This window comes from Saccopteryx leptura, chromosome 2 (assembly GCF_036850995.1).
Source record: "Saccopteryx leptura isolate mSacLep1 chromosome 2, mSacLep1_pri_phased_curated, whole genome shotgun sequence".
Taxonomy (NCBI): Eukaryota; Metazoa; Chordata; class Mammalia; order Chiroptera; family Emballonuridae; genus Saccopteryx; species Saccopteryx leptura.
Genome location: NC_089504.1, coordinates 145,648,154 through 145,673,433, shown reverse-complemented (window position 1 = coordinate 145,673,433; position 25,280 = coordinate 145,648,154). Strand labels below are relative to the sequence as shown.

The 25,280-nt window shown below is 38.0% G+C and overlaps 1 protein-coding gene and 1 non-coding gene across 6 annotated transcripts in view; one reads left to right on the top strand and one right to left on the bottom strand.

Annotated features, from left to right (window-relative positions):
- TMEM117 (transmembrane protein 117) overlaps nt 1–25,280 on the bottom strand; it is a 512,620-nt gene that overhangs the window by 143,391 nt on the left and 343,949 nt on the right. For all 5 annotated transcript variants that reach the window (XM_066369004.1, XM_066369006.1, XM_066369005.1 and 2 more), the window contains one exon: nt 20,386–20,483. In XM_066369004.1, the coding sequence (XP_066225101.1) occupies nt 20,386–20,483 (98 nt within the window). The remainder of the gene's footprint in view (nt 1–20,385; nt 20,484–25,280) is intronic.
- TRNAV-AAC (transfer RNA valine (anticodon AAC)) lies at nt 19,226–19,301 on the top strand. Its single transcript has one exon. It is a non-coding gene; the product is annotated as a tRNA-Val (tRNA).

Genomic DNA, 25,280 nt, shown 5'->3' with positions numbered 1-25,280 from the left:
GGGAACTTAGTACAATATAAAGAAATTCATATGGAATGGTGGAGGGACTGAGAATTAAAAGAAAGTTAAAGGAGATTTTTTCCAATTCTTGCTTTATGATTTGTTACTTAGGTGCACCTTCACAGTTTCAACATCTTCCTGGGCTGCAAGCACCATAATACATGATTTACAGAATGCAGCATTCTGAAAAGACTTGTATTCCTAGAAAGCCTAGTATAGGGCATTATAGCATTAGTTCCATGTAAGACCAGTGTAGAGATGTAATGAGGACTACATCTTAGAAATATTAAGCCAACATATTTCAATTCTTGCTAATGCCTAGTTTCTGATAGTCAGTGTCCCTCTATCAAGAGCGTGAGCTAACCTGAACACAGGAATAAAGATAATACAGGATGGACACAGTATAAGAAAATTTCCTGCCTAGGAAAATGGAGTAAATCTTCCCTTCCAGCCACTGGGTATCAAAAGAAATGATAAATAGAAGAAGGATGAGGAGACCGGACAGCAAGGATCTTATCCCCTTACACCACCAGGGTCTACTTTAATGGGGAAGTGGTGACACACAGAAATGACTAGATAAAAATGAAGGTGCTCAACCACCTCAAGACTTCTCTGGTGGTGGCCCCAAAGAGGTGGCAGTGCTTCCTAGAGAGGAATGATGTCACAGCTTTAGGGCATTTGTAGGGGAATGTAGCCAGGTACAAAAGATTGAGCCAACTCCCGATACCTCCTAGAAGTGTGGGATCAAGGAAAAGGGACTGCTGTGACTTGCGTTGGAAGTGGGGGAAGGCAATGAAATCCATAACTAGAATAGGGCTTGAGAGGTCAGGCAGAATCAACTGTACTTCAGCCATCACTGTTCACAGATAAGGCTAAACCAATAATTCCACTGAAAAGATCCAGAGGCTTTCCTCTCCTCCAACACCTTAAAGTAAGGCAAGGAAGTCAAGACAATGGGTGGGAGAGGGAGACCTAAAACACCAAACTACTCCAGACAGACAACACCTCAGATGTATCATTAACAAATAATGAAAAATCTTGTGATGATCTTCCACACAAACAAATCATAGCGTCTAGAAGTAGGCTTTATAAAGAAGACGTGGTCAGTTACAGATCACAATATATTCTGACTTCTTTGAACATCTGCAACATATCTGAGGTATCACTACATTGAGAGGAAAATGGTATCAGAAAATAAAACAGAAAAGTGCATAGTTAGAATCTTATTCTAAGGCTAGAACACTGGTCATATGAATGATATGGCTGCTGTTGCCTTGAGGTATAACTAGAAGTAGGCAACAACAAAATATCCTTCTATAAATAACTCAAGTTGACTAAATAACTTGGGAAAAGGCTTCTCAAATTGTTAAAAGGGGGAGAGACAGATGGTTTTCTCTTTTTTTTCTGATCTACTGAGGATAAAGTGTTTTAAAATTGAGCCAAGTATATATGAAATGTTTATAATAGGACGGCATTTTAGAGATGTATAGGGTCTTTTTTTTTTTAATTTTTGTTCTTTTTTTTTTTTTTTAATTTATTCATTTTAGAGAGGAGAGACAGAGAGACAGAGAGAGAGAGAGACAGGGGGGAGGAGCTAGAAGCATCAACTCCCATATGTGCTTTGACCAGGCAAGCCCAGGGTTTTGAACCGGCGACCTCAGCATTTCTAGGTCGATGCTTTACCCACTGCGCCACCACAGGTCAGGCAATGTATAGGGTCTTAATCCATGCTCATGACATGACCTGTCACTGATGATGTTAAAGTTAAACACATGGTCCAGGAAACATTTTCTGGATTTCTTCACTGCAGGGAAGTTAAGTTGTTTCACCCTTTCTATCTACCTTTGGGAAGCAAGTCACCGAGTTCAGCCTAGACTCAAGGGGAGTTGAGATTCACTATCTTAAAAGGATGAGTACCCACATATATTATTTAGTATTCTTTTATACAAGGGATTTCTCTGTTGGTTCCCATTTTTTTATTCAATGATTTGTTCAAAGTAGTATGGGCTCATGGATATTTATTTGGTACTTTGGATTATGATCTAAGATTATGACATTTATTTTGTTGATTAAATTGTGCTAACTTTGGCCATGGAAGCTATTTCAAGTTTATTCTTGTGGGCCTTTGACATGCCCTCATCATTCTATTTTTTAGTGCTTACTTTTTTGGCAATGACAAGATGTTCCAGGACCATCTTAAATTTATATAGTCTCTGCCCCAGACCTAGAATCAGTCATTTCTCCCAGGTTCCCTGGATTCTTTTAGTGAAGAATGGCATTTGAAACCAAAATGCAGGCACAGGGTGTGCTCATTGCTACTGGAGTGTCATTCTAAGACCTCTCAGCACAAGAGAACTAGGAAATATATGTATATATTCTAACCCATACATGCAAACATATCAAAAACTATTTTTGTAACTTCCTATCTGTCACTATATTAAGCTAAACATGACTTCATAATAATATCTCTGACACTAATCTAGTGCCACATTGTTCATTACAGCCTACCCCTGATTTCCTGTTTGTACTGTAAGTTCCCTCTTTCACAGTGAGAAATCTGGCTTCCCTCACCCATCATTTATTTATTCATTAATTAATCCTAGTATTCATGTAAAGCAGGTACAGAATTGTCCACTGATGACCCATGAGAAATGATTTTACAAACTAGAATACAGTTATGTCTTGTTCCCTTTGTCTTTAGTCTTTCAATTACCAGTCAAAACACGATTTCCCAAAGTTACTTGGAGCAGCATCTTTTTTACCTCCTCCATTCACGTCATTCAATATCTTGCCAAAACACAGCTTCTAATGGCTGGATAGTGTTCAAAAGAATAAGCATGCTAAGACTACATTTCCTTAAGATGTTCCTCTGAGTTGTTTTAATCATTATTCTGAGCACTCCATGTCTGTCCAACACATAAATAACCTTAGACCAAAAAACAGTCTACACAGAATTAATTTTAGAATGCAAAGAGTTTTTTATATCACCTAGACTATTCTTGCAATTAATATGTGAATATTCTCTCTCTGGTAGATATTTTCTGAAGGAGCACTGGACTCACTATTTTCCAAGGAGTCAAGTCCTCTTTTTTATGGCTATCATGTTTAATATCTTCTCACTTTCAGTGTTTCCTAGTAAAATGCCCAGTTTTTGTTGTGATTATAATTTCAAGCATTTAGAACATCAACTATAATCTTTATTTTCAATCTTGCACATATATTTTAAAGAAATTAAGTCTTTGAAACAAACAAGAAAAACGGTAATTGACTTTCCATATGAGAACTTAAATGAAGCTTCTGTTAATACATTTCACTTTATTGGCATATTATACTATGTATTGTATTATACATCTTTTTCTTGCCTAATTCCTGTAATTGAGAGAAAATGATATACAATTACATCAATTTCAACTACACAGAATGTTCTGATTATTACTATTGGCTTATAGGAGCTATTAACTCAACATGACCAATCATCAGCAAATTATTTTAGTTTGAATTACATTGATTTTTTAAATAATGGGTATATAGGGAGGCAATGTAATGCAGTAAAAAGAATATTAAACCATGAACCAATATCCCTGAGTGTTCATTGCCACAAAGACATTGGTTAATTTTGTGCCCTTGGATCGGTCACTAAACTGACTTTTGTTTCAATATCTTTGTCAATAATATAAGGGTATTGATATATAAGTAGATAAACTCAAGGATTATGTCCTTTAAAAAAATTATTTACTGATTTTTAGAGGGGGGAAGAAGCAGGAAGTATTAGCTCACAGTAGTTGCTTTCTGTATGTGCCTTGACCAGGCAAGCCCAGGGTTTCAAACCAGTGACCACAGCGTCCAAGTCAAAGCCTTATCCACTGCACCACCACAGGTCAGGTAATTTTTTGTTTTCCTTTAGTCAATCCAAACCCATTTTCCAGGAAAAAGAAGGGGTTAAAGCGAATATAAATGTGAAAAATATTATTAATCATTAACTGTGTTAAATGTCTTAGAATCTTGGAATAAGCGAGGCTGCTCGGTTTGGTATGATTCAGGCTCTGACATCAACCTGCCTAGAGTCAAATCTCAGCTCTGCTCTTTGCCAGCTTTTTAATCTCTCTAACCCACAGGTGTTTGTCTTTAAGATGCAAGTAATATAAATGGTGATGACTTGATTTAGGGGCAGGGGGTGAACATACAATACAGTGTACAGAGATTTGTTGTAGAATTGGGCAACTGAAACCTGTATAATTTTGTTAACCAGTGTCACCCCAATAAATTCAATCAAAATACAAATAACAACAATGTTTAGCTCACGAGTGATGATGCAGATTAAAGAAAAGGAAAACTGTGAAGAGGTCAGTCCTGGGCTCACCAGAAGCACTCACTAAATGCTAATTGCTTTGGAATAGAATTATAAAGCTATTTCAATAGTGAGGCAATAACTGAAAAGTAATATGGTTAAGAATCACACAGCGATTACTCAAAGCTAGTGCTGATTTCTTACATGTAGGTTTGGGCTCCTTCATGGTTCATATATAATACTCTGGGTAGACTACTAACTATATAGAGGGCAGGGTTATTCCTGGATTAATCACCAGAGTCTGTCAATAAGTCAAACCTATAACTGGAAAGGTGATTATAGCATTGTTCCAGACTTATTCAGAAAGGGCTTCATTATAGCCACAAATACAATGGCTCAAACCATAAAGAATCAGCCAGAGCAGCAAGTGAAAAAAACTCAAAAGTCCCTGACAATTGTTCAGATGCCTGAGATGAAGAGATAGACCTGTATGCACGTAGGTTACCATGCTGTGTTTTTATCTGTACATTCTGAAATATTTTTTTGTGCTATTTTAATGTTTGGTACTGGTCTTCTGGGAAACTTTGGACTCTACAATAAATATGTTTCATATCATGTTTGGCCCATGTTGTGGTGGCAGCAGAAATGCAAATGAGATGACCCCCCAGAGGAGGGAGACACCCTAGGGGACAAAATGCAGTTCTTCATACAAACTGCCCATCAGGATGTCTTCATTCCAGATTGATTCTCTACTAAAAAAAAATATTAAAACATTCTAGGTTTGTTTACCAAGGAAGACTGAACTCATTTATTCTGGTATCAGTGATGAAACAAATATTTATTAAATAGCTAGTAGGCCCCTGGGAATACTGAAGAAAACAAAACATGGCATTTCCTTGCAACTCACAGTGGGAGGAACACAGTAAGAAACCTACATAAATGCACTTGCACGGTGTAGTTGGGAATAAAAGACCAAACTGTAAATCTTCATCTCTCATGGAATCTCTGACTCAATCCCAGGGGACTCGGCACTGGGCCAACACTGTTGGTTGTCTGGTTCACAGCCTAGTGATCGGTTGGTTTTTGGCAGTTCCTGAGAAATCTAACATTTTGGGGTAAGACCTTATATGTACTTCCCTCTAAATCCCCAGCTCTGCGACAAGATTATTGATATCAGAAAATGAAAAAGCTTTCTTGTTGCCAGGTACCCACATTTGGGCTTGAGATCGCCGATTGCTCCAATCTTCCTGTAAGAGCACTCTTCTTACTTGTTGAACTTCCATCTTCTAGGTTCTACTCTGTGCTTCTTCTCGACCCCTAGTTTCTTCAGGGTCCGAATTAGACCCAGCTTCCTCCATGGCTACCCCAATTTTCTTTGGTCATGTTCCATTTCCACATGGAACTCTCAGTCAGTGTGAGATAATTAAATTTTTGGTTATAAACCATTTCAGGTTATCTGCCATTCATTGTAGTTATGTAAATTTTGACTTGCCTAAATCATCTGCCTGGTTGCTGAGGGTTGGGATCATGCTGCATGTTTTCTCTAGCATCCACAATTCTAGCCCAAGGTAGAATCAGTGATAAGAGCTTATTAAATGCTTGCTTAAAATATTGCTGATTTTGAGCTACCTTAAACAATAGAACACATTTAAAGATTGGCAGAGAGCAACATTTATTTTTCAAAAGTTTACTGAGCCAAGCTGAAAATGTGCTACACTAAGAATATATTCAATTCCTAGGTGTTTGCATTATAAGAAAATATTCATACTATTATGTTGTGTTGTCTAAGGTTCATAAAATCTTTTTTTTTTTTTTTTTGTATTTTTCTGAAGCTGGAAACGGGGAGAGACAGTCAGACAGACTCCCGCATGCGCCCGACCAGATCCACCCGGCACGCCCACCAGGGGCGATGCTCTGCCCCTCCGGGGCGTTGCTCTGCCGCGACCAGAGCCACTCTAGCGCCCGGGGCAGAGGCCAAGGAGCCATCCCCAGCGCCCGGGCCATCTTTGCTCCAATGGAGCCATGGCTGTGGGAGGGGAAGAGAGAGACAGAGAGGAAGTAGGGGGTGGGGATGGAGAAGCAAATGGGCGCTTCTCCTATGTGCCCTGGCCGGGAATCGAACCCGGGTCCCCCCGCACGCCAGGCCGACGCTCTACCACTGAGCCAATAGGCCAGGGCCTAAGGTTCATAAAATCTTAAAAGAGTTCTAATGAATCCTCATCAATAAATGGAAACATCTCATTTCAGTACCCAAAACAGAATATGCATCTAAAAATACCCTTTGAAAGGTAAGTTTTCTGTGCTAGATTAAGAGTCTAAAAAGGCTTGACATTAAACATAATATATAGTTTGGTGCTGAGTACCGAGCTATAGGAAAACAAAACAATCTTTTTATTTTCCTTCTCTCTTTCTCCTCTCCTATAAAGGACAAAAAAATTATCAAGACAATGTTGAGAATTAGATTTTGAGAATTAGACTGTGGTTATGAGACAGAATGTTCTTGTTTTAGAAACTACAATGAAGTATTTATTCTTCTGTAAAAGAAGAGGTTTAGGACACACAATGCAATATTCAGATGATGTATCATAGAATTGTGTGCCTGAAACCTGTATAATTTTAGTAACCAATGTCATCCTGTAAATTTATTTTTAAAAAAGGAAAGAGGTTTAGGAAAATACAATGAAACATGTATCCTTTCCTAACAGAAGGACATTCTCTCACATGACTACAGTCTAACTATAAAAATCAGGGAATTAATATTAATACATAAGCATTATCTAATAATACAGTGAGAGAAAAAGAAAAGAAAATGAAACAAATGTCATAAAATGTTGCCTATTGGAAAGCATGAATGAAAAATACACAATAATTCTTTCTACTATTCTTATAACTATATGTAAGTTGAAAATATTTCAAAATAACACCATTTAGATTTATGATTCAAACCAGTGAAATATTTAAAGTACTATTTTGCCAAACATGCTGACTTAGTTTGTTTAGGCTGCTGTAACAAAATACCATAGACTGGCTTATAAACAGCAGAATTTATTTCTCATGGTACTGGAGGCTGGGGAAGCCAAGACCCAGGTGTCAGCAGATTTGGTGTCTGGTTAGAGCACACTTCCTGTATGAGTAATAGCCATCTTCTCTCTGTGTCCTCATATGATAGAAGGGACCAGAGAGCTCCTGGGGGTCTCTTCTATAATGGCACAAATCCTATTAATGAGGACAGCACCCACTTAACCTAATCACCTCCCAAAGGTCCCACCTCCAAATACTATCATATTAGGGATTAAATTTCAATATAGAAATTTTGAGGGGGCACAAACATTCAGTCTATAGTATATATTTTATGTAATCTCCCCTACCTCTAAATTTTCATAACATTTTTATTTTACCTATTGAAGCCTGTGTTTCACATCTTGATGTGTGCTTTAAGCATGCCAAATCCTTCCTCCCTGCACGCCCTCAGAACGAAAATACAAAGCCTTGTACAAAGTGATAACATTATATTTATTAATTTTAAAATGGAGAAAAAGTTCTATTCTAGAGTATTATTATGATTCTCAATAAACACTTGAAAGGCTGTCCATATATTAGTGCCAATTAAAAATTTTGTTGAAATAATATTTTATATTTAAGAAAGTAATACAATGTATAATATTCATATGAAAATGTTTTTTCTCGTTGTTTGATTTAAAGAACTTGAAAAAAAAGTCAAATATTACTGTTTAACTTTGTCCTTCCATAACTGCCCACTTTAAATAAAAGATGGCTTGCCAAAGTCACTAATGCATGATTAACCTCCAAGTCAGTATCGGTTTATGCAGAAGTATGACAAAAGCTGAAATTCAGGAGACTTGATAGTAAGAAAGAGTGAATGAATAAGTGAGTGAGACAAGCTTGCATTTTTTTTCTGACTTAATAGCAAAGATCTGTCGAGCATACACATGGATCCAATGGTTCCTGTGTGATTTCCAGAATGTGGGTCACTCAAATGCCCAGCCATTGCAATTGAAATTTTATTTAACCCTTCATCTGACCTGTGATGCCTTCCTGTACATCCTACCTCTAGTTCATCAGAAAGCTTCCTAAGTACAGTGACAAACATCAAAGCAAAGCATTTCAACCTTCAATACAGTTTGGGCACCCACCCTTTCTTCCAAAGAGAGAAGGCATTTAGAAAGTGAGCTCTTAACCAGCACTAGAAAATGTAAAAACAAGATATTCTGAAAACAAAAGCTGATGTTATAGAAACAGCACTTCTGGGGGGAATTCCATTCTGATCCCAGAAAGACACTGTATCCTTCCTATAATAAGAAATCTAAGGGAGGTGGCCTAGTTTCGATCAGTGGCTCATGAAATAAAGAATCAGTTCCACTAAGATAATGGTGAAAAGTTGCCCTGTAGAGAACATCAGAGTATTAGTTACCAGCAATTTTGGTTTGAAAGTCAATCAGTTGTGAGTTTCCAACAGTGACTAATGTACCACAAAATTGAGTTTGTGAATCGCCCATCTTAGAACCAGATGCGAACCACAGTTAAGTCATGGATACTAAACAACCATCTGTACCTTGGTGATACTGAGACTTTGTTCCCCAATCAGTATGAAAAAAGCTGATGCAGGTTATGATGGGAGTGATTTAAATAAGGGATTACAGCTATTCTGATATAACTGTCACCTGAAATGAAGGTCTTAATTCTAATGGGCAGGTTCTGATCAAAGCACACAAAAGCAAACTTTTTTTTAAGGAGGACTTTTATGCCAGTAAAATACATTATCATGGCAGCATTTTATTCAAAGACATTTGTAATGTGACCACTCTGTAAAATATTTTCAGGATAAAGATAAATACCAATGGTTATTGAAAGACATGGAGAAATAACAAGACTGAAGATATCTGGGGTTTTGACAAGTCAAGTCATAAAAATATTTGTTGTTTTGTTAATATGAAAGGCTTGCATTTTTAGTCTACTAAAGATGGGAGTGGGGGCGTGAATCGTGAGAAAGAATGAAAAGATAAGGAAATATTTTCCAAATCGCTGAAAGAGAAAGCCATAAACTTGGTTAAATGTTGTTTTGTTTTAGGATTTATTGTTTTGATTTTAAATTTGTGCATTTATACAGTTACATGTGAATCCAGGGACCTTTGAAAACATGACTTATACTTAAGAAAACTTAATAAGTATGACATAGGTCATGGCTCAGGGGAGTATTCCATTCAACCAGCAAATTTCAGATTGAAGAGGAATAACTCTGTTCCACCAATAACAGTTATACAGAAAAACTATGTGGTGCTTTCAAGCCCCTATTAAAGGGGCATTATATTTTAAAGATTCATAAATCTAAGGATTGTTCTTGAGCTCAATGTTCCAGCCTTTAGCAATTAGAAGGCCTATAATAGGGTAATACTAATTAAGCAATTGAAGAATAGCTTAATTCTTTTTCTTTAAATTTCACTTTTCTTTAAGAAATGAGGAAAAGAACCTCAGATAGAAACTTTCAGGGTCAGTTTGGGGGTGATGCATGACTGCAGTTATAAATCCCACAGTTTTAATAATGTTTTAATAAATGTTCTAGTTATAGGTAAAGCACAGAATTTGTGGGTAGAGCAGTCATCACCACGATGAGTTTTAAAGTACTGAAAATAAACATTTAAAAAGTTTTTCAGAAAAAATAACTCATAAGCATTATAACTCTCCTTATAAAACATCTGTTAATCACAAAGCCAAAAGACTTTTAATTATCCTCTCACCATTTTGAATAAAGTACTTTATCTGAAGAAATCTACAGAAATATCAGATGGTGTGGTAGATTTGAAAGTCTTCATCAAATTAATTAATTCAACAAGAATGCATTTAATGCCTCCTGTGTGTCAGGTACCGCACTAAGTCCTAGGGACATAGTGAAGTAAGATGCTATTTTGCTCTCAAGTAATATGACATAGGCAGAAATATGTAGATAAAATTATAGCCATTTTGACTCTAATACACTTCTTTAAACCTTTGAAGGTATTTTAACTTAAATCCTTATGAGCTCTTCATTCTTTATCTTTCTATTAATAAATAAGAATTACATACATAGTAAATTTTTACTACAGAATTAAACACAAGGATTTATTAATTCAATACCTGTGTAGCAAATAATTTTAAATGAGTACCTTCTCTTAAAATAAAAGGTTGATAGCTTTCAGGGGGAGGTTGGGTGATGAGGGTTGAAGAGTTGAGCAAAAAAAGGAAAAGAGAGAGAGAAAAGAAAAAACCTCATGGACACAAACACCAGTTGGTAATTACCAGGGGGTGGGGGGAGGCTGAGGAGGGTACAGAGAGGATAAATGGTGATGGTCGGAGACTGGACTTGGAGTGGTGGACACACAATCCAGAGTACAGATGACGTGTTAGGGACCTGGGCAACTGAAACCTATATATTATAATTTTGTTGACCAGTGTCACCACAACAAATTCAATAAAAAATAAAAATAAAATTAAAGGACATGCTCTGAAGAAAACAAATCAGTAAGTAACCAAATCAGTAAATCTATTTAAATTCTTCCTAGGGAATATTCATTTTTAAATATAGCTGTCCCTCTAATCGGCTCTCTTGTCTTCTGACTATGCTCACTGTTCCAATCTCCGCCAATCTTATTCATGCCTTGACTGAGTACAAGTCTGGCTTCTGTCAATAACATTCTGAAAAACGATTCTTGCCAAAGTCATTATTCGTGGTCTTTATGGAGTTAAAACCCATGAACACTTTGCATTTTGATCTTATAAGCTCTTTTTTCTGCATTTGACTGTTGAGATTGTATGTCTCAATAGATGCTCATCTCTTGGCATCTGTAACACACACTTTTCATATTTTTTATTCTTTTTGTTTCTCTGTCTTCTTTGTTGATGCCTCTTCTTGCCTGCTCCCAAATCAAAGAACGCTATAGTTTTCCTTTAACAGACTTTTTAATCTCACTCTACACCCACTCACAATCCTTCAAATACCATTTACTTTCCCTGAGCTCACTTAGAACCAGATCACAGTACATATGGATCAAGCCATGATTGGGAGAAGAAGTAGAAGAAATACTGAGTGTAGTCAGGAGGTGAGAGAAAAGATTGGAGGGACACCTGAACTTGGAAATGAATAACCTCTACTCATTATCCATGCTACCTCTTCCTCTTCTCCTCCCTTCACATTCTTTACTTACAATATATAATATATATTGTCCATATGACCATATATATAAATATATGGTCAGATTCCTTATTTTCATTTTCAAAGTTAAATTCTCAGCACCATGGACAGCACCTAGTGCTGCATAACAACAAACATACCACTTAACAGAAACTAGCAAAGCAATACACAACAGTAAGTAGTGAAGACAGTACTGAAAGCCACACAGATGGCTCAAGCATCTGTGCTCCTAAACCACTATTTTATACTGTGCTTACCATTTAAGTATTTACTTAAATTTTAGTTAATAAAAACAAGGTTTGTTCTTAATTCAGCAAAATTAAGTCTAGAAGGCCACTAGATTATGTTAATGCTCAGGCTCAAATATGTGTCTGAGAATTAAATCTCTCAGACATTAGTATAGAATTTACTTTTTTAAATGAAAATCTCCAAATAATATGACAACACAGTATGTGTCAACACAGTAGTACAATATGAATCACCTTTTTATACAGAAGTAGGAAATTTAATCTAACAGGAAAGCCGGTAGAAGCATACCCATGGATCTTTGTGCTTAGGAGGAGCCAGACTTAAACTGGACCCTGTGAACTCAGCATAATATTCAAAGTTAATATGACTGATTTGATAGGTATAGTTATCTGATTTGGACTAAAAGTGTTCTGTTTTTTCTTAGTCACAGAGGCAGCTTTTAGTTAAGGATAGACAACTGCTTAAAGAGATGTGTTCAGATGGAAGGAACACTAAATAAAGGCAAGAAGACAAAATTCACCCAGAGGAACTATATGGGCTAATTTATTATTTGGGAAGTAAGGCAAAAAGCATTTCACACTATAGTTGCCCCTGGAACCTCTCATAAATTATTGTCTAGTGTACAAATTTTGCTCATTAATGATGATGGATTTATACAGAATGTATTAAATTACAATTAATATAATGCAGAATAATATAAAGCAGAAAATGTGCAATACTTTTGTAGTTAAAACTGTAGAGTCATGGAATCTTCAAGTTTGACAAAAATTTAGGAGTAATTTCTATATTTTTTCTCATTTAACATAAAAATCCTGCTATAGCATCCCTGAAAGATGATCTAGCCTTTTACAGGAATACTTTTACTAATGGGAAATCAGCTTTTCATCTGGCAGATTCATTCAGCACTGACAGGCTCCCGTTGTTAGGGCGGTCTTTCATAGGTGCGTGTAAATCTGCTTCCATGTGACGTACACTCATTGGTCCATGTCTTAGTTCATTGTGCTGATACAATAAAATGCCACAGACAAGGAAGCTTATAAACAACAGAAGTTTATTTGTCATAATTCTGGAGGCTGAGAAGTAGAAGATTGAGACACTAGCATGGTTGCATTTGGTGGGGACACTCTTCCTGGTTTATAGCTATTGCCTGTCACTTGTTCTCACATTGTGGAAAGGATCCTTTTTATAGGGCACTAATTCCATTCATGAGGACTCCACCCTCATGTTCTAAGCATCTCTCAAAGGCCTGGACTCCTAGTATCATCATATAAAGTACTGGATTTCAACAATCGAATTATGGAGGGAAAAAGATATTCAGACTATAGCAGTTCATATTCTGCCTTTGGGGTAAAGCAGACAGAATTACTCTTTCATCAGCATCTTATGTTTATAATAGAAATAGCATTATAGAGCTGAAAAGGATCACACATAATAATAAAACACATCTCTTTGTCATAAAATAAAATAGAAACCTAAAGTAGTCATACAACCTGATATTGGTAGAGCTATTACTAAAAAACACCTTTCACTGACATTGCATCTGATTCTTATGCCTTTTTAATTACATTTTTGCATTATTATTTTATTATTATCATGTTACTCTTCTACACCATGTATATTAAGATAATAATAATTTATGACTAGCTCTTGACTAATCAAAGTGAAACAACTAGGTTCACTTTGTTGGACTTTAATAATAATCATGGTAATCAAAGCAGGAAAAACACCAGCAGCTACATTTGTTTCCAGGATAAAAATTAAAGCAATCATAATCAATATATGCCTATCCAAATCATCATAGCACAAGATAAAGTACTTCTGATTAAAAAACATTATCAAAAACAATAAAAGCTGCCTGACCAGGCGGTGGCGCAGTGGATAGAGCATTGGACTGGGATGTTGAAGGACCCAGGTTCGAGACCCCGAGGTCGCCAGCTTGAGCATGGGCTCATCTGGCTTGAGCAAAAACTCACCAGCTTGGACCCAGGGACGCTGGCTCCAGCAAGGGGTTATTCGGTCTGCTGAAGGCCCGCAGTCAAGGCACGTATGAGAAAGCAATCAATGAACTAAGAAGTCGCAACGCGCAACTAAAAACTAATGACTGATGCTTCTCATCTGTCTCCATTCCTGTCTGTCCCTTTCTATCCCTCTGACTCTCTCTCTGTCTCTGTAAAAATAAAAAAAAATAAAAAAAATAAAAGCTGATCTTCTCTATGCATTAGAATGAAACAGAAGTGGACAAGGCACGCAGATGCACACAACAGCATGCTATTAGCATTCTGTGGGCCAACTTCTAGAGCAGTGGTTCTCAACCTTTCTAATGCTGTGACCCCGCAATACAGTTCCTCATGTTGTGGTGACCCCAAACCAAAAAATAATTTTGGTGGCTACTTCATAACTGTAATTTTGCTACAGTTATGATTCGGAATATAAATACCTGATATGCATTATGTGTTCTCATTGCTACAAATCAAACATAATTTAAACATAGTGATTAATCACAAAAACAATATTTAATTATATATTGAGAAATATTTATTACTAATAGACCTCCTTACCTAGTGTATTGGGGCTACCATTCCGTAAATAGCTGCTTAACTAATGGATCTGTTTTTTCCAGATTAGTGGCAAGTTTTCTATATAGAACAGTGTGAACTACGTCATAGGATACACTGCAGTTTCTGCACAGCATGGTATCTTTCAGGGCTCTTTCACACTATAAAGCAGCAGTTTCTGCGGTGGAATCCACATCTCATTTACTTCAATGGGAGACCCGTGGATTCCGCAGAAGAGAGATCCCTGTACAGCAGAAATGCAGTTCCACACAGTTCTTCCTCTCCTATTCAAGTCAATGGGAGGCCTCAGCAGATTCTGCTCAAATATAGAGCATGTTGTTTAATTTTTTCCACGCTAGAACTTTTCCTAGAACAGAAAAATTCCAAAGGTGGAATCCACTACCCCCAATAGACTGAAAGAGGCCTCACACTGAGGAATCTGCTGTGCGGATTCTGCAGTGTAAAAGATCTGCCTCCTAGAGAAGTTTATTGGGGGTGGCGGATTCCACCTTTGGAATTTTTCTGCTCTAGGAAAAGTTCTAGCGTGGAAAAAATTAAGCAACATGCTCTATATTTGAGCGGAATCTGCTGTGGCCTCCCATTGACTTGAATAGGAGAGGAAGAAATGTGTCGGAAACTGTCATTTCTCCGCCTCTTATTGAAATCAAAAGGAGGCTGCGGCGGATTGTGCAGTAACCCAAGATTCTCGGGAGCTCTCTTCCACAAAATCCGATGCACTCCCAATGAAATCAATAGGTGGCGGATTCAATGCTGGAAACTGCGGATTTCAGCAGTTTCCTCATTCAGAATATGGGGAAATAGTGGGAGATATGGGAGATAATTATACATTGGAGAACAGTGTGAACTACATCTTATAGTGGTCTCTTATAGTATTAGACCAATGTAGTTCACACTGTGTAAATGTATGGTGCTTTGTGTAAGTGTAAGCTGCTTTGTGTACTGTGTAATGATTACACACAAAGCAGCTTACACTTACACAGTATTGTGTGTATGGTGTGTGTACTGTTTTTACATTATTAACCTTTTTTACACCAGCAGGCTGTCTCGCAGGCTCTCTTGGCTCTCCGTCTCCTAGGCTTCTGCCCTCCTGCACTTGCTGCACTCGCCCACTGATGACGTCATCAAGCGCCGGACACATGTAATGCGCTGCTATGAACTGTAGAGCGTTCCCCCCCCCTTCCCCCACCCCTAAGGCCCCAGACGGATGATGCAATCACGTCTGCGCAAGACCGCAGGCATTCAGTTTGAAACGCACATCCTTAACGGCGTGCGTTCAAGCTGAATAGCGCTGCTGCAGACAGTAGCATGGCTTCTCAGCGGCTAAAGCCATCGGGAAATATGTATTTTCCGATGGCTTTAGGCGACCTGTGTTTTGGTCGTTCGACCCCCGCCGGGGTCGCGACCCACAGGTTGAGAACCGCTGTTTTAGAGCATCTCAGTGATCACGCACATTTTTCAATACTTCACCATTAAAACACCTACATTAACATCTTTCTAGCCTCCACCATCAGTTCCCTTGCCATTTGCCATCCAACCCTTAAAAATATATATATATTTCAGCTTTGTGTTGTGGCAGCCCTCCACTTCTAGGGATCAACTTCTGTAAACATCAAAATAGGCCAGTTTATGGTGCAATTTCAAGCAATCCCCAAATCTCAGTGGCTTAATATTTGCAAAGGAGCTTTTCTTGCTCACGCTACATGTCTTCTGTGTTGTTAGGGATGCTTGGTTTATTCTAGCCATTCGGGGAAAATGCACGACAAGGGATCCAGCTAGACATAAGCTTCCACAATCGCTACCAAGAAAAAGAACTCCCTTCAAAGTCTGATTGAGGATGAAAGGCTTCTCTCTAAACATGACACATACCACTTTCACTCACATTTAAATGAGTCAAAGCAAGTCATGTGATCAAAGAGAACAAGAAAGTGTAATTTTGTCATTTGTTTGGAAGACAGAGAACTGGATGCAGTATTTGTGAAGCCCTAAGGATTACCACATCTTCCAACCCCTTCTGCCAGTTCCTCCCCAATCACAGAAGAGTGTCACCCTCGACTTTTTAAAAGCTAACCCTTTGTAAAATATCATCCCAAGATGCTTCCTATCAAAAGCATATAAACTGTGTCTCCAGAGAGTAAATAAAGCAGAAAGACAGGAGTTAAGATAAATATCATATTATTTGTTTCTCTTTATGTATACATTCTTTTACTATGGATATAAGTGAGTGAAAATAGATTTTGGTAGTTCATTGAAAAATAGAATAGTCTCTGGCATTCATGTGGAATTTAGATTCTTAAATCTTTATTCTTTCTAATTATGCAAAGGTCTGAGAAAAGGGCTTTGGAAGGGAAGGTTGTGAATATTCTCTCCTTTCCCTTTTAGGATTTTCAAACAGCCACAATTTACTTTCCTCTCCCTATTGGAGATAAGAGCCCATGTGCTGTAACCTCATCTTTGCACAATTCTCTGTAAGAGAGAAACAGAAACCATTTTCTTCAGTGTAGCAACATCTATCACTAAGAATCACGGAAGAACTCAGCCACACAGTTGTGAACAGAATAGCTTTTGACAGGCACTTGTGAGTTAAAGCAGCTACATGCAAGCAAGAGATAAGTATACTAGAACAAAACTGCACGTTGTACTGTTTAAACTGCTGCACATAATCACATTCAAACTAATGAAAGCTTTCCTTTGTAGAATTTCCTCTCCACCATAGATTTTTTACACTAATTCTTCTTTCCTTAATTAGAACAAAACAAAAACAAAACACCTCTTTTTGAGTGGCTGACACATAGTATGTAAATGCTATCTTCTATTTCATTTAGAACCTTTCCAATGATTTCTGGATGTTATCTCCTAGAGCTAAAAAAAATATGACCTTTATATTTGCTAAATCCCTTTTATCTGAAAAGTATGAACAAAAAGGAAGACTTCTATGCTTCCCACATAATTTCCATATTCAACTTTTTCTATCAGATTTTCCTTTTATAAAAGGAAGAATACTGTTGTCGAGATAATCTAACGTATAGAAATGGATAAAATAGAAAAAAAGCATTTTTAAAGTGACATTTAAATTCTCTTCCAGTTACTTTATGCTTTCCACAATTTGAAATACTTTGGAAAAATCATTTCTAATAATTATCTTCTATCAATAATTATAGAGAAACAATGACTATAAAAAGAAGTTTTAGTTTGTTCTCCATTCAAATCTATTAACTTTCAGTGACTAAATTATTTTTAAAAACATTTAGAATATGCTTTAGATAGCCCATTAGAACTATGTTATCACATTTGTCAAAAAATAAACCCATTTGTATAAAAAGATATTGGTAATACATAGACTAGAATAATAACATTCAAGGGGAAATATAATAAAATGTTCAGGAAAAATCTAGTAGGGATTTCTTTCCTCAGAAATGGCAATTGCAATTAAGAGTACCCAATGACAACAACCACGGAGGCCTTCAGGTGACCATGCATGCCTCACCTTTGCAAATAATATACATGTGACCTTGGTAACTGACCACATTGAACAATAATTGATAGGCTGTCTTTGAAGATACATTGAAGGATACAAAATGTCTGCAAACATAGTAAGTGTATATTGTTTTTTATTGAATTTAGTGGGGTGACACTGCTTTGTATAATTACATAGGTTTCAGGTGTACAATTCTATAATACATTATCTATATAATGTATTGTATGTTCACTTCCCCACGTTAAGTCTCCTTCCATCACCGTTTATACCCCCCCCCCTCTGACCTCCCCACACCCCCTTGGCCTCTTGTAAAACCCATCCTTTATCTGTGTATGTGAGTTTTTTTCTTTGCTTCATACTTCTACCTTTTTTACCCAGCCCCAACCTCCATCTTCTCTGACAGCTGTCAGTCTGTTCTCATATCTATGAGTCTGTTTCTATTTTGTTTGTTAGTTTATTTTGTTCAATAGTTTCCACATATAAGTGAAATTACATGGTACTTGTTTTTCTTTGATGGGATAGGTCATAAATACTTTTAATACTAGAATATATCTCCTCTTTTTGGTGACAGAGACAGAGAAAGGGACAGATAGGAACAGACAGGAAGGGAGAGAGATGAGAAGCATCAATTCTTTGTTGCAGCTCCTTAGTTGTTCATTGATTGCTTTCTCATGTGTGCCTTGACCGGGGTGCTACAGCAGAGCAAGTGACCCCTTGCTGAAGTCGGCGGCCATGGGTTTCGAACCTGGGTCCTCTGCATCCCAGTCTGATGCTCTATCCACTGTGCCACAAACTGGTCAGCTTACCTTTAAGCTTCTTAAAACCCCTGCAGAGAATTCTGTAGGGTGGAATAATTTTCCAGAATCTCACATTCTTATCTAGCACCATCATCTAAAAACAGATTAATGATAATCATTGGGACAGTGGCACACTTATGTATCTCTTGTACTTCCAGAGGCAGTTTGAGTAATGATTAAAAACTAGGCTCTGGCCTCAAAGACCCATGTTTGTTATAATAGGACCTACCTTACAGGGTTGTCAGGATGAAATGAGTAAATATATAAAATCTTAAGTACTTTGTATAATGTTTGTAGCAAAACATACCTTTAGTAAACATTTGCCACAATTATTATGATATATATTATTTAGACAAGCTACATGAGGAACTTCTAGCCGGGGAAAAAACATGAAGGTTAAATGCATCATAAAAATAGGCCACACTTGATTCATAGACACAGGTGTGAATAAACGTCTACAAAATCATGTTCATTTTTACAATTTTGAAAAATCTACTTTTGTGTACCTGCTAAGTATTGGGTTTAAAATGCCCTATATCTCTAGCAACAGTTAATGATAGTGCAAAAGCACAAAGACAGCTTAGAGTGTCAATTTTCCAGGTACATAGTGACTACAATTTTTCTAGCTTGTACGTTAAAAAATGAATCCCCCAGGCCCTGGCCGGTTGGCTCAGTGGTAGAGCGTCAGCCTAACGTGCGGAGGACCCGGGTTCGATTCCCGGCCAGGGCACACAGGAGAAGCGCCTATTTGCTTCTCCACCCCTCCGCCGCACTTTCCTCTCTGTCTCTCTCTTCCCCTCCCGCAGCCAAGGCTCCATTGGAGCAAAGATGGCCCGGGCGCTGGGGATGGCTCTGTGGCCTCTGCCCCAGGCGCTAGAGTGGCTCTGGTCGCAACATGGCGACGCCCAGGATGGGCAGAGCATCGCCCCCTGGTGGGCAGAGCGTCGCCCCTGGTGGGCGTGCCGGGTGGATCCCCGTCGGGTGCATGCGGGAGTCTGTCTGACTGTCTCTCCCTGTTACCAGCTTCAGAAAAATGAAAAAAAAAAAAAAAAAAAAAAAAGAATCCCCCAAATTAAATCCAGAAATAAACAGATTTCCCCATCATTTCAAAAGGCGGGTGAATAGGCCAGAACTTACCAGGCAGTAGGCATTGTCAGTTACAACTTTTTTGCATGTTAGTGAACATACTTTTCATACATCAGGCTGCGTAGCAGTGCCAGGGAGGCGAGAGCACCGCCAGGTGAGGGCGCCCTTGCTGCGCTCTCCGCCTCGATTGTTTCTGTCTAACCTTGCGCAGACACTCAAATAATGGTGATGCCACAAAAAACAGAGTTCTATAAGAATAAATTGATTTTTAATTGCAATAGACAGGGCTGGTGATATGGGAAACTACATAAAGAAGTAATGCCAACGAGCCAGATGTGATTTGCAAAGAGGTTTCTTCTCCGTATAACTTCAAAGAAAATTATCTCGTGTCAAACATACTAGAAATTTAGCATTTACTGAAGACATTTGAATATAACATTTCATTGATAAAAATTACAGCTTGTTTTTGATGAGTCGAAAACCTGCTTGCCTATGGTAAACTTTATGTATCACTATATAATCAAAATTTGTACCTTGTAAATGTGTATATGCAACAATATGTAAGCAGAAATTTAAAACATAAAATAATTATGATGATTGGTTTTAATCATTTTAATGGAGTAGAGTATACATTTATAATGTCTCTCCAGCTGGAATTCAATACATCTAATTCAAGTACTTCAGTGAATAAGGCAAGGCATAAATCAATAAATTAAACAACCTCTTACCAGAATAAAACAATCCTAACATTTCCTTTCTTCCAGAAAGCTCTCGCCGATTTTCCCCAGTCAGGATAGGGTTTGTCCTGAAGCATCATATCGGTGACCTGAAGCAATCAAAAACACTTATTTAGCACTTGCAGAAATTTACATTCAGGTTCCGATATGTAGATAATTTACATTTTATTAAAAATAAAATTATGTACGTACTTTAACATTAGAACACAGGCAAAGATAAAAGTTTGAAGAATTGCTTCCTTCAGTTAAAAACTTTAATAGTTCACATTCTTTACATAACAAATGAGCATATTTAAGGTCAATCTGACAAATATTGAGATTGTTTCTTAAACATCAATCAAGATTACCTTATAAAAGGAAGTATCATTAACATACTAGTAACCTGTCTATAGAAACAAAATACAGACGAACACGTAATAAATTCAGTACCATGTTCTTGCTAACTTAATCAGAAACTCCAAATCTAAATATTTCCAGTAAAAATATTACTAACCTCCTTTCCCTATTTTTCTTCAGTGATGTGTAAGGTGTGATACTTGAGCCCAGTTTTATGGCACATTATTCTAATTACCTAACGCTGCAGACCAGCGTGGCTCCTACTTCTGGGTCTTGAGTGAGAATGGTGAGGAATTAAGAAAGCAGCCTTATTAAGAAAAAAGGATGGGATCGGGAGGACTCTTCAATGCTGATGGCAATATCGGAGTGGCCCATCACCCGTTTGCTTTATTATAGAGCCATATGCAAATCAAGGAAGTCCTTGATACAAAGTTACACATCTGAGGCAAAAACAGGAACTCTCCCAAGGCATAAACAGGAATCCCCCCATCATGCATAAGCGAAATCAACCAACATCTGAACAAACAAAGAGTAAGAGGAAGGGCATGTAAATTGCTTCCAGCAACTTAAGGAAGCAAGTGAAGTGGGTGCAAATATTCAGCATCATAGCCAATATGGAGGGGGAGGGGGGAGAACTTAGCCTTTTGCTAAGCCTCGAATCTACAATGGCTTTTTGCCATTTACAGCCCACAACAACCTAGCATGCTCTTACCTCCATGCAATTAGCAATTTTATTTCTTTTTTCAGAAAAGTTCTAACTTTCTCAGGCACACAGATTCTTCCCATCTTCTGAGACATACATAAGTCATATTACCATTGTGAGGCCTTCAATGTCCTTTCCAACTATCGTTCTTGAACCTTTCATGTTACATATCTCTCTCCACCTTCTTTTTTACACTTATGTTCACTTTTTCTCTCAACTAGCCTTCAAATCATAGAGTTGAAGATTTATCTTTGTATCATTTCCAATATCTAAGGATCTTTTCTATAAAAGACTAAAACATTGCTCAAAGAAGAAATGATAAAGTGAATTACAATAAACATGCTTACTTTTAAAAAATGCATTAACAAAGTAAATTGCTCATTGTCAACATCCATATTACTAGTTTCAGTAAATGTCTAAAGTATCATAGATGAAATAAAAGCATCTTTTAAAAACTGATGGGACTGAAAATAAATTTCCTTCTTTCTTCTAATAAAGGAAAACATGTTTGTATATTCTATAAGCACACAGACATATCATTGTTTTTCTTTTCCCAGAAAATCTACCTTCCATTCAAGAGAAGAAAACATTATTTAATTAATTATGGTTTTATTTATCAATGCTCAAACCCACCCCAAAAAAAGACAGAATCAAAATTAAGAACACTGATATGGAATGCAATAAATTGAATAGAGTAACAAAGACATTTTATCATCTATTAAAACAGGGGTCAGGAACCATTTTGGCTGAGAGAGCCATGAACGCCATATATTTTAAAATGTAATTCCGTGAGCCTGACCTGTGGTGGCGCAGTGGATAAAACGTCGACCTGGAAATGCTGAGGTCGCCGGTTCGAAACCCTGGGCTTGCCTGGTCAAGGCACATATGGGAGTTGATGCTTCCAGCTCCTCCCCCCCCTTCTCTCTCTCTCTGTCTCTCTCTCTCCCTCTCTCTGTCCTCTCTAAAAATGAATAAATAAATAAATAAATGTAATTCCGTGAGAGCCATACAACACCCATGTACCTTATGCATTATCCAATAAAAATTTGGTGTTGTCCCGGGGGACAGCTGTGATTGGCTCTAGCCACCTGCAACCATGAACATGAGTGGTAGGAAATGCATTGTAATACATGAGAATGTTTTATTTATTTATTTATTTATTTATTTTCCATTTTTCTGAAGCTGGAAACAGGGAGAGACAGTCAGACTCCCGCATGCGCCCGACCGGGATCCACCCGGCACGCCCACCAGGGGCGATGCTCTGCCCACCAGGGGGCGATGCTCTGCCCATCCTGGGCGTCGCCATGTTGCAACCAGAGCCACTCTAGCGCCTGAGGCGGAGGCCACAGAGCCATCCCCAGCGCCCGGGCCAGCTTTGCTCCAATGGAGCCTTGGCTGCGGGAGGGGAAGAGAGAGACAGAGAGGAAAGCGCAGCGGAGGGGTGGAGAAGCAAATGGGCGCTTCTCCTGTGTGCCCTGGCCGGAAATCGAACCCGGGTCCTCCGCACGCTAGGCCGACGCTCTACCGCTGAGCCAACCGGCCAGGGCATGTTTTATATTTTTAACGTTATTATTTTTTTTATTAAAGATTTGTCTGAAAGCCAGATGCAGCCATCAAAAGAGCCACATCTGGCTCGCGAGCCATAGGTTTCCAACCCTTGTATTAAAGTGTATTTTTCTTTGCCCCTTAAAACCTTATTGTTTCAATGTAACTAAACATTCAAGGGTAACTTCCAACAATGTCTTGACCTGGAATGGGTAAGATTTAATCCTCTGTGATGCAAGATGGTGATTCAGTGGGGAGCCCCACTAAATCAGTGACCCCTCCAATACTACTGGACTTTCTGCAGAAGGTGCATCAGTTCTCAAGCAAGCCCATCTTGTGCAACACTGCATCCCAGAAAAGGTCTCTGGAAACTTCCACTGGCATGCTAAAGCTATGCTCACTTAAGATGTCAACAGGCCCCGGCCGGTTGGCTCAGTGGTGGAGCGTTGGCCTGGTGTGCAGGAGTCCCGGGTTTGATTCCCGGCCAGGGCACACAGGAGAAGTGCCCATCTGCTTCTCCATCCCCCCCCCTCCTCTCTGTCTCTCTCTTCTCCTCCCACAGCCAAGGCTCCATTGGAGCAAAGTTGGCCCGGGCACTGAGGATGGCTCTGTGGCCTCTGCCTCAGGTGCTGGAATGCCTCTGGTTGTGACAGAGCAACGCCCCAGATGGGCAGAGCATCGCCCCCTGGTGGGCATGCTGGGTGGATCCCGGTCAGGCACATGCAGGAGTCTATCTGACTGCCTCCCTGTTTCCAACTTCAGAAAAATACAAAAAAAAAAAAAAAAAAAAAAAGATGCCATCAGAACAGTGGGTAAAGAGCCCAGTGTTTAGGACATATTTGATCCTCATTTTTCTTTATATTCTTTCTCAACATCATTTCTAGAACTGGAACTCTCATGCCTCTCTTGGTTGATGAGAATCAGAGCAGTTCATTGACCTTCACTGAGTAATACTGCAGCTTTATGCTAGCTCTAATTTGGGAACGGCAGTAATGCTGTGCAATGTGGCTTCCTTGTTGAAGAGATTCAACATAGCAAGTGGTTTTAATATAAACTCTCAATTTCTTTAAACTGCTAATTACTTTTATAAGTATAAATAAGAGCATTAAGAATTCAAAATGAAAAAAACATTTTTAAAAGGAAACTTGTTTATAAATGGTTTTCTCATCTATTTTCTTCATGACACATTAAAACAAGATTTTTTTCTCATGCATGAATTGTTTCATCAATCAAGAAAATCATATTCATCAAAATAAACAAAGGGAAGATGATAGAATAAAAATTAACCATGAATCAAGTGAGTTATTTTGTTACACAAAATGAATAAGTTCAAAAAATCAGAAAAATTTAAATCCCAAATACCCTGGGCATAAAAGAGTTTTATATCACAACTCCACTTGAGAAAAGAATTATATTTTTCCAGATACAATTTTATTCACTGCTGTTCTGTTACCTTCTTGAATAACAATCTTGTGTCAAATTTTATTTTTACAAAACCTCAAGGTTGAGTAAATAAATACTTAAATATTTCATGTTTTGCCAGTTTTTTAAAAGATTTAATTAATTCTGTTCAGCAATATTTACCTTGTTCCAGAAAGAGTCTGCATAATAATACATATTTTCAAGGAGCAGAATGATTATTGGGTAAATTTTATTCTATTTGCAATGTTTTCTCCAGGGCACTTTCTGGGAAATAATTATTATATTTTCTAGAAGGAGGCAATCTGTTGCTATATGACAAATTATTACAGCAGCATGTTTTGTAAAAATGGCATTCGAGGATAAAAGATTTCCCAGGAAAATGGCAAGATAAGGCCAAAAAACATTCTTTTCTGATGCCAGACAGCTGTCTTGTTCACCCCAAGCTTCCAACTGTTTATTTTAAGTCGTATCGCCAGATCAATGTCAGGTTACTTGCTAAATTGGCAGGAGCAGAGACAGTCATTAAAGGGATGCATTCAATAAAGAAAAATCCAATTACCTTCTGCATTAGAGAAATCACATTCATTCTGGTGTTGGTCAAGGACAGTCTTTGTGGGAAAACATGCAGAGAAGGGAGAGCTAGAACGATGCAAAAGGTTGCCGTGTAGCATAAATACAGTGTGTCCGTAAAGTCATGGGGCACTTTTGACCGGTCACAGGAAAGCAACAGAAGAAGACAGAAATGTGAAATCTGCACCAAATAAAAGAAAAACCCTCCCAGTTTCTGTAGGATGATGTGGCAGCATGTGTGCATGCACAGATGATGACGTAACACTGTGTATACAGCGGAGCAGCCCACGGCCATGCCATTCGAGATGTG